Source organism: Lolium perenne, chromosome 2 (genome assembly GCF_019359855.2).
Source record: "Lolium perenne isolate Kyuss_39 chromosome 2, Kyuss_2.0, whole genome shotgun sequence".
Classification (NCBI taxonomy): Eukaryota; Viridiplantae; Streptophyta; class Magnoliopsida; order Poales; family Poaceae; genus Lolium; species Lolium perenne.
The window spans coordinates 154030555-154047024 of record NC_067245.2 but is presented as its reverse complement, the minus strand read 5'-3'; the positions used below and the strand labels follow the sequence as shown (position 1 = coordinate 154047024).

Below are 16470 nucleotides of genomic sequence, written 5' to 3'. Positions count from 1 at the left end.
GTCTTCCGGAGGTGCTCATAGGGGTAGGGGTGTGCGTGTGTGCGTTCATAGGGGTGAGTGTATGCGCGTGTATGTGAGCGTCTGCGTTTGTACTGTGTTTCTCAAAAAAAAAAAAAAAGAAATCTGATCTGCTACCCGTCAACATTCTTGTACCATGTTTACTTGTTGATCTTGAAAACTCCATGACCGTATGAGAGAGCCTTGCGACTTCATTTGAGCAGGTAGTACGGAAATTATTGTAAATTATTGTACCACTGCTGTAATCAATCATGTATGCCAATCATCTCAACACAACGTTCTTGTTTAGCTTTTAACTTTGGCCCATTCGGCCCATCGGAAATTCAATTCGGCTCCCGGGTGCGTATGCTCCCTATACCAAAAACTTATATTTCGAGTGGTCGAAAAAATTTGACAAAAAATTCTGCATATACATCTCCATACTATATGTGCATTCGTCAAGTTTCACGAAAAATTAATATTTTTTGTGGTCTATGTAAAAAAGAGAAAATTTATCTTGTAAAAAGCATTATTTTTAGGACTAAGTTTTCTCTTTTTTACACACGTCACATGACAAGTCCATTTTTTATGAAACAACTTTGTGAGCGCGTAGCACGTGAAGATGTATGTACGAATTTTTCGTTTCAATTTTTTTGAAACTTAAAATATGTGTAAGATGAAATTCAAAATAGACTTTATCACCTAGTACTACTTACTGTAGGAGTACTCTACAAAACTTCAAATCTGTAGAAAGTCTCTCTTCAAACTTCCGTTGCCGTTTCCTATCGAAAGCACAAAATAAGCATATGCCGTTGGATAAGTACCAGACAGAGCAGCAGGCGTAGGGCCCAGTGTCATTGAGGCGCGACAGACACTAAATATTTTCACGGCGGCGACAATGGCTGGCATGGAGCAGGTCTGTGCGCTGCCTGCGCTGCACTCGTGCCATCTCGAAAGGCGCTCGACACTGCGTTGGGTTTGGTGTTTTTTCCACGCGCAGTAAAAAACCTCGTCCAAGGTAAAATCTGCGACCTTCCAAGAAAATATTTTGACCGGGGCAAGCAGACAATTCGAAGTCCAAGGGTAAAGTTAACGCGACAAACGGTAAATAAAGCTTCTTCGTTTTGTGGCCGCCTCGGCCATGGCATCTGTACATCGTGCTTGCCTCCGTGTGTGCCATGGCAAACCTTGGAAGCCATGCATGATCACGCTTTGCGGTTTCATCAGAACCCGCGCGCTCTGGCCTCTTGCGGTGTGGAGGGGACAAGTATAGGTCCGGCCAACCCGATGTCGAGGCGATAACGCTCGGCACTTGCCATTCATGAGAATGTATTCTATGCACCCATTCATTTGATGAAACCTATGCACCCAACGTATAAATTACATGAAAAAAGTTATAGAAAAAATCTGAGAATAATTTAGCACATAGATACGACATATATCTGCAATGCTACGAAAGAAAACTTGATCGAAACTTAGACAGATCTTGAAAAATAAAAATAACAAATTTAGCTCTTGTGATATTAATGGGCTGAATTCACAGCCCAACTAGAAATAAGTACTGTTTAAACATGATTTGTCTTTCTAGTTCGTGATATGTACTTGGATCTTGAAATCGAAATTTTGTGGCATTGTAGATCTATGATGTATCTACATTCATAAACATATTTTTTACAGTATATTTACATGTATTTTGTAGGTTGGTGCACATATTTCACCAAATGGATGGGTGCATAGGATACGTCCTCTGCCATTCATGCCTGGCTTGGGAAGACGACCTCTGTTCCTTATTCGGGGCCTGTTTGGGCTGCTCACAGATAAATTTAGGCATTTGGTTATCGTGGCTGTGGTCAAACTGGGGGAACATATGCTTGGATTATTTTTCAACCCAAATGTTGAAGATAAAGTAGCATAGTTCGTAGGTACTCGTAGGGATGAAAATTAAGCGGAAAGTTTTCATATTTTTCGTGAACAAATAGTACTCCGTAGAACAAAATTACAAAAACGGAAATGAAGTTTTGCAAAACGAAAATGGAAATGGTTTCTTTTTAGCAAAAACGGAAATGAAAACAGAGCATTGTTTTCTGGCGGAATAACATGGAAACGGAATTTCCGTTTTCGGATAATATGAAATTTCTATTTTAGATTTGATGTACATGGCTCAATCCAGCAATCTCATTACATGATCTTGTAAAGCCAAACTTCAAAAGCAACTCATACCTTCATGCATTCAAGGATGCTTCCATGAGTAGGTTCATTCTCCTATTACTTAGTAAATTGTGCATGCAAAGCTCGTGTATGCAGTCGCTCTCCCTTTCTCTCCCACCCCTCTCTCTCCATCCCCTTCTTCTGTCCATTGACCGTCGAAGACTGGGCCGAACCCGACCCTTCTTCGGCAGCTCTGTCGGCAGGAGACGGGGAGGGGACGCGTCGGAGTAGTAGTTAGGTGTAGATATAGGTTTTGTCGGCGAGATCCAGTCGAGCACCCGTTTTTCTGGGTAATATCTAGTGCAAACGGTGGTGGTGGCCGCGCGGCAAGCTGCTCCAACGGTCGGAGACGGTGGCGCCTAGTTCTACCCCAAGGATCTCCATTAATAAGCCCAAGGTCTGCTCCCTTCCTCTGTTTTACACCTTTGCTCTTTTCGTCCTTCTCCCGTCGGCCGACCGAGGTGGTGAGGGGTGGGGAAGGATGAATTCGGGCGATTGTGATTCAGAGGGGAGCATGGGCCTCTTCCTCCCGATGATTCAGTGAATGTATCGTGCCGCGACTATATGGGGGAGGGTGAATGGTCGCTATACCAATTTTAGTGCTTTTTTAGTTTTAGGCGATGCGGAAGCATAGGTGACAACTATAGCAACTACGGTGATCCTAATATGATTCAATGCAAGAGAACGACAGAGAAATGAAACAACCGGGTGCACGGTAGCAGAGCCGAGGCACGATATGTTTACCACAGTTCCTTCCATAAAAGGGAATACGTCTGTGTTGAGGAGGTGTGGATCACAAAGGTGCCAACAGCCACGAAGGCTTCACCTTGTTTCTCGTGAAAACCCCACAAAGAAGTCTTCACCTTTCCACTATCAAGGCCGGTCGAGGCGACAGTTCCTTCACAGAAGGTTGGGGCGAGCTCCACAACACCGGAGGCTCCTAACACCCTATGGGGCTAGCACAACACCAAGCTAACCTCCATAGGGGTTCATCTCCAAGTGATCCCACAAAGGAACCCTAGCTACAAGATCCACAGAGGACTAGGTGGAATTGTTGGAATCTTTCTTGGTGAAACTATAGATCGGGATCTCCTCCACCACTCCTCAAAGTATGGGATTGATTGGTTGGATGGAGAGGGAGATCCTCAAGATTTGAGCTCAACAACAATGGAGGAGAGAGAGTGAAGAGATGCTTGAGCGAGCTGGGGAAGAAGACCCCTCATATATCGGGTCGTTCAAAAACCAGCCGTTCCACTGGTCCCGCACGACTGGTACTACCGCTCTGGCGAGCGGTAACGGCATAGGTATTTTGAGTACTGGATCCCTTGCGGTACTAGGTGCGGTAGTTCCGCATGTTGGGATGTACTTACGGTACTTGACCGGTACCTCGACCGGTACTACCGCAAATCACATGCAAGGATGATTCGAGTAGTGGTTCCGGTCGTGGTACCGCACAGATACCGTAACACTTCCAAGGGGGCAAGGACCATATGGCCGGTAACGCAGCGGTACCTCAAGCGGTAGTACCGGTTCCGCGGGAGAACCGGTAGTATCGTCACAGAGGTTCCAGCTGACGTGTACCTGGTGCTGAAGGTGGTAGCGGTACTACCGCTCTCAGCACCGGTACTACCGGTGATGCTGTGTACACATATTTTCCACAACTCTTCAAGCCCTCTCCAACTGTTGCCTCATGATACACACACACAAATAACCGAAAAACCTATCAAACTATATCTAACTATGATCTTGGTCTTCCGATCTCGAGTGAGTCATGAGTACACCGTGTACCTACATATATTTCAACAACTATGCACACGGTGAAGTTATATTCTAGTGTTGTAGGGAAGACTTTTCTCTTTCATTCGATGCGGCATCGGCGAGCGGCGATGTCAAGCCCCTCAGGTGGGGGTGGATATTGGCTGCTCCTCCCGCCGAGGCCCTCGGTAATAAGCACCTTTCACCATAGAGCTACGTCCTCGGCGTCCTCGGCATCGACCTGGCCAGCAGTGGCGGCAACGAGGAAGATGAAGACAACGACGATATTGGCTTTTGCGGCTAATTTGTGCCGAATCCTCGCTTCTCCGACAATCTCTGCCCGCCTTCTCCCACCCGTGGTAGGGGTGTTGTGCTGGAGGGCGGGTTACTCGACATTGACGGAGTTAGTGAGAATTCTTGTGTCTGGGATTTCCGAAGCTTGGAAGCAACATCGGCGAGCTTCATCTCGACGACTGTGTGTCGTTTGTTAAAGCCGGTGGGCTCCGACATCCTTTCAACCTCCATCAGATGCCTTCTTATTGGTCAGTGGCCACACCCAACGTCGGCACTGAAGCAAGTGGTTCCGTCCCCGCGACGGTGCTCGACGGCGGTACAGCTGATCTCCGGCTCGGCAGAGAAGATAGGGAGGGACCTGATTGCTTCTTAGATCTTTCAGAGAGGTGTCTCCTCCACATAAACTAGGGACCTATGTATCATTTTCTAAATCTTTTGGGGTCTTCTGTAATATTGTACACCTCTTGTGTATTAATATAAAGCTTCCAGGCCCTTCGGGTCTCTCCTGGTTCAAAAAAAAGTGCATGTAAATAGCATAGCCATACATATCAATAGCATATCAATAGCATATTCTCATAGTGCATACAAATCCGTAGCATAGAGCATAATTAAAACAAATCAGTAGCATATATCATAGTGCTTTAACTTCTCCACTTGATCAAGCCTAGCCAACATTCGAACGCACAACAAGAATGTGCCACTTATTTAAGGGTGATGCTAGTGATTTAGCTTCTCCATTTCTGTTGGAATTGTTAAAGCCCTAATGATTTTTTTTGCTAAAATTCATTGAAAGTATCATGTGAAGTACAATGCATTTTCCTCATCCTCTGTCCATCTGAGCTCTACTTTTGCACTTATTCACGGGACTACGTATTTCAAATGTATAAATACACCGACATGTATGTCATAGCTCATTCACAACAAGAAAAATGAAAATAAATACCTTATTGGCATTGTGAAAAACGCCAGTGGTATGTCCTTAGGATGAGAAGGGAAGGACGCAACCGCCGGTTCAAGGGCTCCGACGACATCGAGAGCTAGAGTGGAGACCTCATCCATCACCATGGATGCACAAGACTCGACGACGAAAGATCGAGCCCGGCGGCGGCCGGGGAGGCGACAACCTTAGGCCATGCAGCATCTGCGGCAGATTGATCGAGGGAGGCGGGGCTTTGAGACCGCCGGAAGTCGATGGAGGGGCTCGAAGGAGGTCGCGGTCGGTGGCGGCTTGATTCCGGCAACGACAACCTCCGACAAGCAAGTTGGAGTGGGGCAGCAGAGGCTGCGGGATGTCTGTGGAGGCGACGGTAGCGATGGTGCGGTGTGGGCGGGTGGGTGGCCAAGTTTTAATTAAAGATGTCACGGCTGAGTATCTTTAGGGGTCGGGACGGCCTAGATGTCCTTATTTGCAGTTCATGGGCCACGGCCCATACGTTTAAGGCCACAAAACGTTCCACCTTGGACTGACACGTGGGGCCAACTGGTGCCTGAGCCATCCTGACACTTAATTAGGCCATTTATTAGTTACGGATTCCTCCCTAACCGATTCCTCTGTTCCCATGTCAAAAGAAAGAAAAAAGTTGCGCTGTTCCACACGCCGACCAGCGCCACCGTCGCGTCGCCTCGACGTCTCCTGGCTGGACTGGCTTCCCTCCCCTCCGCCTCCAAGCAAAAGGGAGGGAAACCCACCGCCGCGTGCCATCCCAAAAGGCCAAAACCTTACCGCTATATCACCCCGCCTCCCACTCCTCCTCCGTTGCCCGCCGCTCGCCGGATCTCTCCCTTCTCCTCAGCTCGGCGTGTTCCTCCCTGCCCGCGGAGAACGCTTCGGTGTCCGGTGTACGTTCGTCGGCCGCGGGAACTGGAGCCTGGAGGGTACGTAGCGAGTGCCGACGCGCGCGCGTGCCGTGGTCACAAGGGGTGACTGGGTGGTGCGGCGGGGATGGGGTGGCCGAGGTGTGCTCTCGTGGTATGGGCTGCGGCGGCGGTGGTGGCGATGCTTGCGGCGGCGGTAGGGGAATCCGATGCGGGTGAGCTCGAACGCGCGTAAGTGCACATTTTCCTTACTCGTGACGTTTGATGTCTGACTCGGCGCTTAAATTGTAGCTTCAGCCTTCAGCTCCAGGTTGTAGGACTGTTCATTGTTCTTCCTTAGCGCTACTGCTTGTCCGCTTGCATCGCGCATTCGCATATATGGCTATCGCCCTCACAACAAGTATCACGCGCGTGCCAGTCATGTTTCATTTTGTACCGTAGGGTGACTAGTAGAAGTAAATAATGTTGTTTGTCAGCTGGGTATGTATGCTGTACAGCCATCTTTGCAGCAGTCAGAACTTGTGAGTTTTGATCGATGGCAATTATGCAGGTTTCCGATAGTGGAGCCGGATTATGGCCACACTAAGCTCCGTCTTTCAAAACAAGGATTGGAGGCAATTCAAAGGATCAAAACTCCAATAGCCGCTGTCTCTGTATGCACCAAGTTCAGAATCTGAACCAACTGTCATCCTCATGAAATTCTTACGTTTTCCTAGCTAGTGTCGTCTTTACATGTTTGTCCTTGCACCGACTAAGCTCTATGTTTCTGCGATATATTGACAAATCAGGTTATTGGTCCATATCGATCCGGAAAATCTTTTCTTCTCAACCAGCTTCTCTCCTTATCATGTGATAAAGGTACACGGACCTTCTGGTCTTCTATATCATGCTTCAGATTAATGGTTATGTTGACTAGGCCACTGGGGATGATAAATTTGCTCTGCAGGTTTTGGAGTTGGTCACATGCGAGATACCAAAACAAAAGGTAAGAAGGGCTGCCAATGCCACCATTGTTACCCTTATAAATGCCATCCCCGTATGCTAATTGGAGATATCTACACACTGCTGAACATCTTTAAGGTATATGGATTTGGGGTACTCCCGTTGAGGTCGATGTTGATGGCTCCAAAGTGTCTGTCCTTTACCTGGACACTGAAGGATTTGAGAGCATTGGGAAATCGAATGTATATGATGATAGGTTGGTTGCCTACAAATAGTGTGCAATGACTATGCGTTACTACTATTTTCTGGTTCAGATGTAAAATGTGTTTTTTCGACCTTTTGTTTTCATCTTAGGATATTTGCTCTGGCAGCTGTCTTGAGCTCTCTTCTTGTCTACAATCTCCCTGAGACGGTGCGTTTCTATGGTCCTTGATGCCCTCACCTCAACTCATATTTGATACCCTAGCAATCTGATAGACATCGATTTTACATGCTTTGGTGACAGATTCGCGAAGCTGATATATCCAGACTATCATTTGCTGTTGAACTTGGTGAAGAATTCTATGGAAGGTTTGGTTGCTGCAATTTCTGATAGGAAGTTTCCATTTTAACATGTACTTTGCTAATGTTCTAACACGGTTTTCTTTTTCTATCTGGTTTGTGGAAACAAGAGTGAAGGTAATACTTCATTAACCAGACTCAGTATTATGAAAATAGAACATTATTTGTAAATTCTTTTTCCTGTTTCTGCAGGGGCAAGATGTTGCTTTCGAGCCAGCAAAACTTCTCTGGCTGATCCAGAGGGATTTCCTCCGTAAGTTGTTTTGCGTATTAATTAGATTATCTGTATCATGGGATATCTATTTTTGCCTGTATCAAATACTAGGTGTGAAGCAACACAAAAGAAGGAACTACTTCAACATGCTGCGGTAGATATTGCTCTAGGGACGGGGGCTGTCAAGAGTTTACCACCTGAAGCAGTACAAGGTTGTGGAGGAACAACTTCACCTTGCTGCTATAATGTGTACAGCACAAGTGTTGAAGGAACCACTCCAACGTGCTGAGCTAGATATCACTCTAGGGGCGGGGGCTGTTAAGAGTTCATACCAAACTCTTAACACACAAGATCTAAGGGTGTGCTTGGATTGTGACCGAACTTTACTCTACGAATTTATTTCCTATGGCCAAAAAGTTGGTGTGTTTGGATGGTTGCCAATTTTTTTGGCATGCCAATGCCCCACTAATAACTCTAGTTTATTTTTTTTAGCCTTACCTCCATCCTAAGGCTTAAGGCCTATTTTTTTTCAGAAAGTTAAACTATGTTAAGTTTGACCAAGTTTTTATCAAAAATCATTAACATGAAAAGTACAAAATCAATACCATTAGATAGATAATGAAATATATTTTCATGTGGTATCTACAAAATATCATATTCGTTCATAGATTCTTCTAAAAGTTTGGTCAAACTTTATTTCGTTTGACTTTAAAAAAAAAAGCCTTTAGCCTTGGGATGGAGGTAGTATTGGCCAACTTATGGACAAGCAAAGCATCAACCAAAGTTTTGGCTAGCCAAATATTTGGTAGGGCAACACTAGGCATAAACCAAACACACCCATAGTCCGGTTTCATAGCTAGAGGCAAGGACCTCTATTTATGGACCACATGAGCCTCCACTACTTAGTTCTACTTATAGCTAGAAGGTTCTAGAGAACACTGATTGAAACTAGGAAAGCAAACACAAATAACATGGTTACAACCCACACTAGAACACTCTAGAAATTACTACAACACATATGACTAAAGACCAAACTACCTAGAATATAGTAGAAGTGTGAAGCTAGTGCTGAATTTCTGTTTTATTTACCTTGTGCTGCTTCAAGATCCATTAGATTTTTATGGGAGAAATATTGGTGTATCAGTGAACAGATCATCAGAATTCTAACTGATTGTAGCAACTCAGACATCAGTAAAGGGGCCCGAAGCAAGTTTTAAATATGAAATAGAGTATATGATTAGTTAAGAAAGTCATCTTCTCTTTCAAAAAAGGGATAGCATGTACATTGGTTATCCAGTAAACTAAAATGAACTAACAGTAAACATCTGATCCAGTCTCCAAACTTCTATCTCTCTCGTCCCCTGGGTCATGGCCGCATACCCTCCCTCCTCTGAGACCCCATTGACAAGTTACTGAGGCCCTGGACCAGTAGCAATGACAGTATGTATGTAATAACTTATCTCACTGATGCCATTAGATGAGACATAAATATCAGTCTTTGCACAAAAATACTCTTGGCATGGAGTTCATAAATTGCATTCGTTTAGCGAATTGGTTGTTGTTCCTTGAAGTATGTACATTTAAAAAAAAAATAGTTGTACTCGCAAAAAAAAAAAAGTTGTCAGTTAAGTAGTGAGCGTGGGTTTTAGACTTTCAATAGTAAAAAAATACATTTCTCGCATAACTCACTGTTTAGTCATGTCTAGCATTTGCATTTACCATTTGTTGGTTATGTTGCTTTGAGGATAATATACTGTCTGGTCAAACTTCCTGTGATAATTTCAAAATTTTAATTTTTCAACAGAAGGAAAATCTGTACAGCAGATGGTTGATGAAGCTCTCCAACGGGTGCCTAACAGCAATGGTTAGTTCAAACTATATGGCTGACTACTTTTTCGCGGTTTTGCAATTGAAGTACCTCCTTTCGCAGCTGTTGGATGTGGAAATATCTTTTGAGCAGTTGGATTAACCTTATTTTAATGTATTATTACAGGAGACAAATATATTGATGAGGTAACATTATTTGAAGCTATATCTTATTGACTGGAAAATATGATATGCACGTTTGATTAAAAAAAAGTGGGTTTTTATGTTATATTAGGTCAACCAAATCAGAGACTCTTTGGCAATTATGGGTGATAACAGTACTGCTTTTAGCTTGCCCCAGGTAAACGTCTGACTCCATGTTCTACATTACATGAGCTGTATTGATGATTTGATTGGCATGAATGGTTGAGAACACAAAATATGCCACATTAATGCACATCACCCAGTGCGCATGAAATTTATCTAGTGTCTGTCTGCCAAATAGAAGCATAAAACGTGAGTTTGGCAAGGGAACACTTGTATGCTTAACGTTACTCTTTTTAGCTGTATATTAATATATGTGGTAGCAATCACCTCAACTTTAGTGTTGTCCTACAACTGCATATATTTTGATCATTCTAATGATGCTGTTAAGTGCTCTTTTGTCTTTACACCTATACATCATTGAGAAGATGAGACTTTTCTTTTCCAGCCTCATCTACAAAGAACGAAGTTATGTGATATGGAGGACCAAGAACTTGAACCATTATATGTACAGAGGAGGGATGAATTGAAACAGTTAGTTGCATCCATGATAAAACCAAAAATTGTGCAGGGTAGAACTCTAAATGGAAAAGAATTTGTATCCTTCCTAGGGCAGGTAATGCTCATTGTGCTCATTATTGATGTATCTTTAATCGTAATATTTTCTTGAAAAATATTCTCTGATCTTGCATGCTTTTGTTATAGATACTCGAGGCTTTGAATAAAGGTGAAATTCCATCAACTGGGTCGCTTGTTGAAGTTTTCAATAAGGGCATTCTTGAACGTTGCTTGAAGGTTTATAACCAAAGAATGGACGGAGTGGGTCTGCCAGTATCAGTGGATAAACTTCAGCAGGTTCATGTGTTGGCAGAAGATGAAGCTAGGAAGCTTTTCGACAAGCAGCATTTTGGTAAACATTATGCTGCTCAGTCCTTCCTCAATCTTGATGAAGAAATCAAAAAGGTTCTCTTGACAGAATTTAATTATGCATTTCTAATTACATATGACCCATGTTCAGATAATCAAATGGATAGCCATATCTATATTTTCAATTGGTTTGTCTTGAAAATTATTGGTACGAATTTGAATCTCAATTTAATGCTATGTATTCGCATTAGTTGATAATTTTGTATTTTATTTTGCAATGGCATTGGATTCCTAGTTAGTAGCTGCCATAAGCTATGTTCAGTACTGTTCTGTGTGGTGTCTAATCTGTTTTCCGAACATTTCCGAGACTGTTGCTGGAATCGAATCATCTCCTGTAAAATTCCTATGTGATAATCATGCCCTTATAGATTAATCATGTGCAACTTGCAGCTTATGCAATATGGAATCAAAGATATTGTCTTCAATATATAAATTAACTTAATTGGGTATTATTTTTAGGTCTTCAGAAACTATGGCTTAGCTAATGAGTATCAGTCATCAAAGTTTTGTGAAGCAAGGTTCTCAGAGTGTGAAGACAAAATGGATCACCTTCAAGCATTGAAGCTTCCTTCCATGGCAAAATTTAATGCAGGATTTCTTCGCTGCAATCAAAGCTTTGTAATGGAGTGTGTGGGGCCTGCCAAGGAAAACTATGAGCATCGAATGTCAAAGGTTTATTTCTTGACCACAAGATATCTTCGATAATAGAGGATATCACTAAGTGGATTTTAGGGAGAATGCATAGAGATATTAAAGCATACCGCACTATTTGTTTGCCTAGACATGAGAAGTTGCAAATCACCTCTTCACTTTATATTCTTATATAGTGTTCCAATTTAGTTCGTCATGGCTAATCGCGTTTTACTTTGTTCTGCTGCTTCTAGTTCTATCTTTTGCTGTTTTATTATGCTAAAGTGAACATTCATTCAAGTAGTAAGGATCTAGAACTAGATATATAAATGGGAAATCAGGGAGTAATCATCTAGACACTAAAGGTAGGGAAAAGAGAAAATTTATTCACCTTCTTCTACCCTCCTGTTCTGCCAAGTTAGACATTGTTATAGGGATGATGTATTTGAGTTGGGAAAACTTGATGCATGTTTCCTACTGTACTCGTTGAATTTTTTTAGCTGTGTACTCATTGGACATTTCTTACCGAAGCCTACATATTATCTCTTGCGGTTTCTGTTAGCCAAACTCTTATTCCTGTGCATGCTTCCAGATGCTCGCAAGGTCCCGTGCTCTTTTCGTTAGGGAGTACAACAACAAACTCTTCAACTGGTTGGTAGCCTTCTCCTTAATCATGGTGGTCATCGGGCGTTTTGTCATAAAGCTTCTTCTACTGGAAGTTGCTGCATGGGTGATGTTCATCTTCTTGGAGACGTACACAAGGTTGTTCTGGTCATCCGATTCGCTCTACTACAACCCCGTCTGGCACATCATTGTCTCATCATGGGAAACTATTGTGTACAGCCCTGTTCTTGACCTTGACAGGTTAGCTTTCTTCTTCACTGATGACTAGTGTACAACACATACATAGACGCTGTCTGGCTGATTGTATCACTCTTCCGACGTTGTTCTTGAGCAGATGGGCGGTCCCGATTGTTATCATGCTGTCCTTTTTAGCTCTTTATTGGCGTTGCATCGGTCCGAGGCAACGGATCGGCCGATCACTGTTACCCCTGTATAATGGATCTTTCAGAAGCGCTAGTCGCCCAAGGACAGATTAACCCCTTGCACATAAGAGAGACGGGACTGGATGGATCGATGGTGCAAATTGTTAGACACGATCCAGATGAAATCTGAAGGCAATGGTGTCGGATTCTTTTCACTCCCATGCATCATGATGGATGAACATGCGGCAAAACGATGCTGCTGACACGGCACATAGACCATAACATGTAGTACAGAATGATCACCGCCAGCGATGGCTGTACAGTATCTAGCTCTTACAGGTCTCATTCTTTGATTAAAAATTGTTACAATTCAGATGTTGCCAGTGCTAATTTATTTAACATAATATTTCACATGTATATCTAGCTCTTACAGGTCTCATTCTTTGATTAAAAATTGTTACAATTCAGATGTTGCTAGTGCTAATTTATTTAACATAATATTTCACATGTATACCGTTCGTGATTGGCTAACTGACTGATGTAAAATGCGGGTGTGTTTATATGGTAAAGAACAACACCGTGCAAAAATTATCCTTCGAATCTTCTCCTGATTTCAGTTTTGTTTCAACGATATTGTTTAGTCAGTACATGACAATAATTGGATAAACCATGTTCACAGGAGAAAAAGGATGGCATAGAGATGAGAGACAATGCGAGAGCAGAGCAATGGGTAGTGCGAGAGACGCGATCAATTTATTCCTCCTTCATCATAACTGACAATCATCTCATAATTTTACATCAGCAACAGGAAATGTTACAACAGAATAGCTATAGCCAAGTGGGTTTTTTCCAAAACTAAACAGAAAAAGCATGTTATTGACAACCATACACCCACGAGTCAGCTTGTGCTCCTGTTTCCTGAACCTCTTGGGTCGATTCATAGGTTCGTGCAGCAGATGATCCAAGTAAGAACTATCTGAAGCAACCATGGTCCACTTGTTTACTCTTGATTCCTGCTGCGAGCTATCTCTCGAGCCCTTTCACGAAGTTCTTCCGGTGGCGGTGGGCGTGGGCCTTCCGGTGGGTAAACCACATAAGGACGCTGAGATGGGAGCACACACAGTATTAATTCGAGTTTTTCTAATGCACCGTCATGAAGATATGGAGGGGATGTAAACCAAGGGATACACGAAAGCACATTGCTAACTAGGTTGTTTCTGGTAACTTTGTGATGCAATGGAACACAAACAGTTCTATGAGGTATAACCTCCCTAAAAACAACATGAGTTCATGTGTTGAGGAACCACACAACAACAAATGGAGATGTAATCCCATACATGCAAATAAGATCACTGCCACAACTAAGATTGTTGAGTTCACGTGCTTGACATCAAAATTCTTAGTTTGCTCTACCCGAAAAAAGAAAGAAAAAAAACTGTTTGCTCAATCCCTACGGTAGCACCAGGGTGAATTCATTTCATCCTACATGATTTTATTTAACAAGAAGAGAAGTGACACCGAAGAAGGCATCCAGTGGTAGTCAGCACCATTCTCTAGAATCTCCCTCAACAAAACATGCCTTGCATTATGAAGCGCTATGTCGATTTCCTATACCAAACTAGATATCAACACTTCCAAAAGACACCACAATCATTCACCACCCGTTGCTATAATCCTGTAATTCAGCTCGTGATCTAAAGACATACATCCTCTCTAGTTCTACACTTCAAAAATGAACAAAATATTTCGAGCATCTAAGAACCTAGCACCCAGCAAAATGGTTGACACAGCTGATCGTCTAAGCCCTCTTATTAGTCCTAAATCCATGAATTCCAAGGCCTACTGCCAGGCTCTCTCTACTCGGTAACGAATCTTGCTTGCTGAATTCCTTAGTAGCACCAGGTCCACTAAAGCATCCCACATGATTTGCATAAACTAGAAAGGAGAGTGCCATCGAAGTGTTGTTTGGTGTTGTCACTATCCTCGGTCTGGTCATCGTTCACACCACCGTTCCTATTAGCAGTAATTCAATTCGCAGGCTAAAGGAGCCCTTTGCCTGCCACTACCAGTAAATTCTCCTTTTGCAACTATACAAACCTAGCAGCATCAAATTGCTCGACACAAGTGAGAGTTTATCAGTTTAAGCCTTCTTGCTAATCTTAAACCACAAATTTCAAATTCAATCCTTCCTATTAGGTCCTAAAGTCCAGTCCACGGTCAGGAGCCACCATACAGTCAATACAGTACCAATATAGGCATCCAATTTACATATTCCCCTCACTTTCGCAGTTGAGTGGCCCGGATGGCAAAACCTCTAAATTTCCCCATACCAAGAAACTAGTACTACCAATTAATCCTTTATCTAACAAGTGAATCAAAGGGAGAGCATCGGTAAGGAATCCTTACGAGGCCCATGAGCTTCTTGATGGACTTGGAGTCGGTGGCGACGAGGTAGGTGAGGGTTACGGGGACGGCGACGTACACCCCGAACTTGGCGATCTCCAGGATCCCCTTGGACGTCCCCAGCGACGACATGGCCGTGCCCCCTCCCTTCGCGCCCCTCCCCTTGCTCCGAATCTCGGAATTCTCAGCGGCGGCGGCGACAGCACAGAAGAGGAGGTCTCAGCGGTGTTTTCTTGCTCTCATTTTGGGGGAGAAAAATCTGGTTTAAGGCATGTGTAAGGGCCCACGTAGCAGCGGCAGCTGGAAGCCATCTGTTTGGAGAGGTCCCTGTGCGGTGTTTTCCTACAGCACTCTACATCCTGTGGTTCTTTGCCTTTCGCGTATTTAAATCTGATCCGTGCGGTGCCATGTAAGAATAAACTTGATCATATGTCAAAAAATGTGAGGATTTATTTAGTTGTATCTATACATTAAAGAGTATCTAGTTTACGATATGTTATTATGAAAACCCGAAGGTGGGAAAAATGGTTCGGCCCTTTGCGTCGTTCCCCGTGGGCGACCAACCCTAACCTGAACCACCTCGTCTCTGGCCGTCCCCAGCTGACGTCGTCGGCACAGACCGTCGGGCAAAGCCCACGAGGTGTCGGCGACGGTGGAGCGGCTTTTCCTCAGGCGTTGGGAGGGGGCGGGGTCTTCCCTTTGGCGGCGGTGCTCCTCGGTCGCAGATGGTTCCGGTGGTAGCGGGGGCTTCGGGCGGCGCAACGTTGGGCGACAAGTTGGTGATGGTGCTGCTAGTTGGCGGCGGGGCGGCACGCGGTGGTCTCCCGGCCCAGATCTAGGCCCTTTGGGGCCATCTAGGACTAGGTGGGTCGGGCCCGAATGCATCTGGGCTGCTTCCGACCGGAGGGGGAGGTGGCCGAAGCGGGGCTTAGCTGGGGTGGAGGCGCATGTCCTGCAACATTCCGACATGGCTTCACGAGCATGGTCTAGGTGGGTCTATACTCGGCCATGCCAGTAGGGCCTGATTTGCCCCTTGCCGACATGTCCGAACGGGTATCGCCAATACAGTTCCCTCCCGCCTAGCCACTATCTCGCTACTCCCCAGTTTCAAGATCCTCCTTGGTCTTGAAGGCCTCGGTTCATTGCGAGGTAAGATGGCGATGATGTTTATGAAGACGTGGTGGCGCGCGTTGGTGGGAGGTGAGGTTTGTGGGAAACGATGGAGCGCTTGGGGCGGGGTGGCGAGGGTCAAGAGAAATCTCTGTCGGTCTGGCCGACACCGACGTGCTGACGCCCACGGGCGCCACCCTTCCTTCCGGAAGGGCGTTGGGTGAAGCCATCCTCCCTTGTCCTTGTGCGTACCAAGGGAAAACCAAAGACCACTCCGAGCAGCAGCGTCATCGTCGTCGCATTCCTTCTTGAAGGTGCTGCTTGGTACGTGGCGCTTCAGAGTGGTAGGAGTGTGGTGGGAATTCTCCGTAGGGCACATCAGCTGTGGGACACCTTCGTTTTTGTTGATCTGTTTCTCTTTTCTTTATTTTACGTTTTCTTTTCAGTGGTTGTTGTATTAACATAGCGGGGCGAAAGCCTATTTCGAAGAGTATTATTATATACTAGGGACGCGTTTGGTAGCTTAGAGTTAATTTGGGGTTCCTTGGGGCAGACTTT

At 44.4% G+C, this 16470-nt stretch overlaps 2 protein-coding genes across 2 annotated transcripts; one reads left to right on the top strand and one right to left on the bottom strand.

Moving 5' to 3' along the window:
• The first annotated feature begins 5971 nt into the window (after nt 1-5971).
• LOC127321884 (uncharacterized) lies at nt 5972-12803 on the top strand. The gene is made up of 17 exons (XM_051350841.2): nt 5972-6300; nt 6620-6722; nt 6858-6927; nt 7016-7054; nt 7150-7267; nt 7366-7423; nt 7517-7581; nt 7683-7689; nt 7765-7825; nt 9591-9650; nt 9780-9799; nt 9888-9953; nt 10305-10472; nt 10562-10819; nt 11243-11455; nt 12006-12277; nt 12372-12803. Exons 1-17 carry the CDS (start codon nt 6197-6199, stop codon nt 12511-12513), a joined length of 1824 nt encoding a protein of 607 aa, XP_051206801.1. The 5' UTR covers nt 5972-6196; the 3' UTR covers nt 12514-12803.
• A 337-nt stretch (nt 12804-13140) lies between these two features.
• On the bottom strand, nt 13141-15081 carry LOC127321910 (uncharacterized). The gene is made up of 2 exons (XM_051350870.1): nt 14806-15081; nt 13141-13501 (listed from the first exon to the last, which is right to left on the bottom strand). The coding sequence occupies exons 1-2, from the start codon at nt 14932-14934 to the stop codon at nt 13400-13402; spliced, it is 231 nt and encodes a 76-aa protein (XP_051206830.1). The 5' UTR covers nt 14935-15081; the 3' UTR covers nt 13141-13399.
• Between the last annotated feature and the right edge of the window lie 1389 nt (nt 15082-16470).

What these genes read in the sequence shown, in the direction of transcription:
- LOC127321910 (XM_051350870.1), bottom strand. Translation starts at nt 14,934, where the DNA reads ATGTCGTCGCTGGGGACGTCCAAGGGGATCCTGGAGATCGCCAAGTTC. An exon ending in TCAAGAAGCTCATGGGCCTC is followed by an intron (nt 13,502 to 14,805) that starts GTAAGGATTCCT and finishes CTCCCATCTCAG; the next exon opens with CGTCCTTATGTGGTTTACCC.
- LOC127321884 (XM_051350841.2), top strand. Translation starts at nt 6,197, where the DNA reads ATGGGGTGGCCGAGGTGTGCTCTCGTGGTATGGGCTGCGGCGGCGGTG. An exon ending in GCGGGTGAGCTCGAACGCGC is followed by an intron (nt 6,301 to 6,619) that starts GTAAGTGCACAT and finishes GCAATTATGCAG; the next exon opens with GTTTCCGATAGTGGAGCCGG. An exon ending in TCTACAATCTCCCTGAGACG is followed by an intron (nt 7,424 to 7,516) that starts GTGCGTTTCTAT and finishes CTTTGGTGACAG; the next exon opens with ATTCGCGAAGCTGATATATC.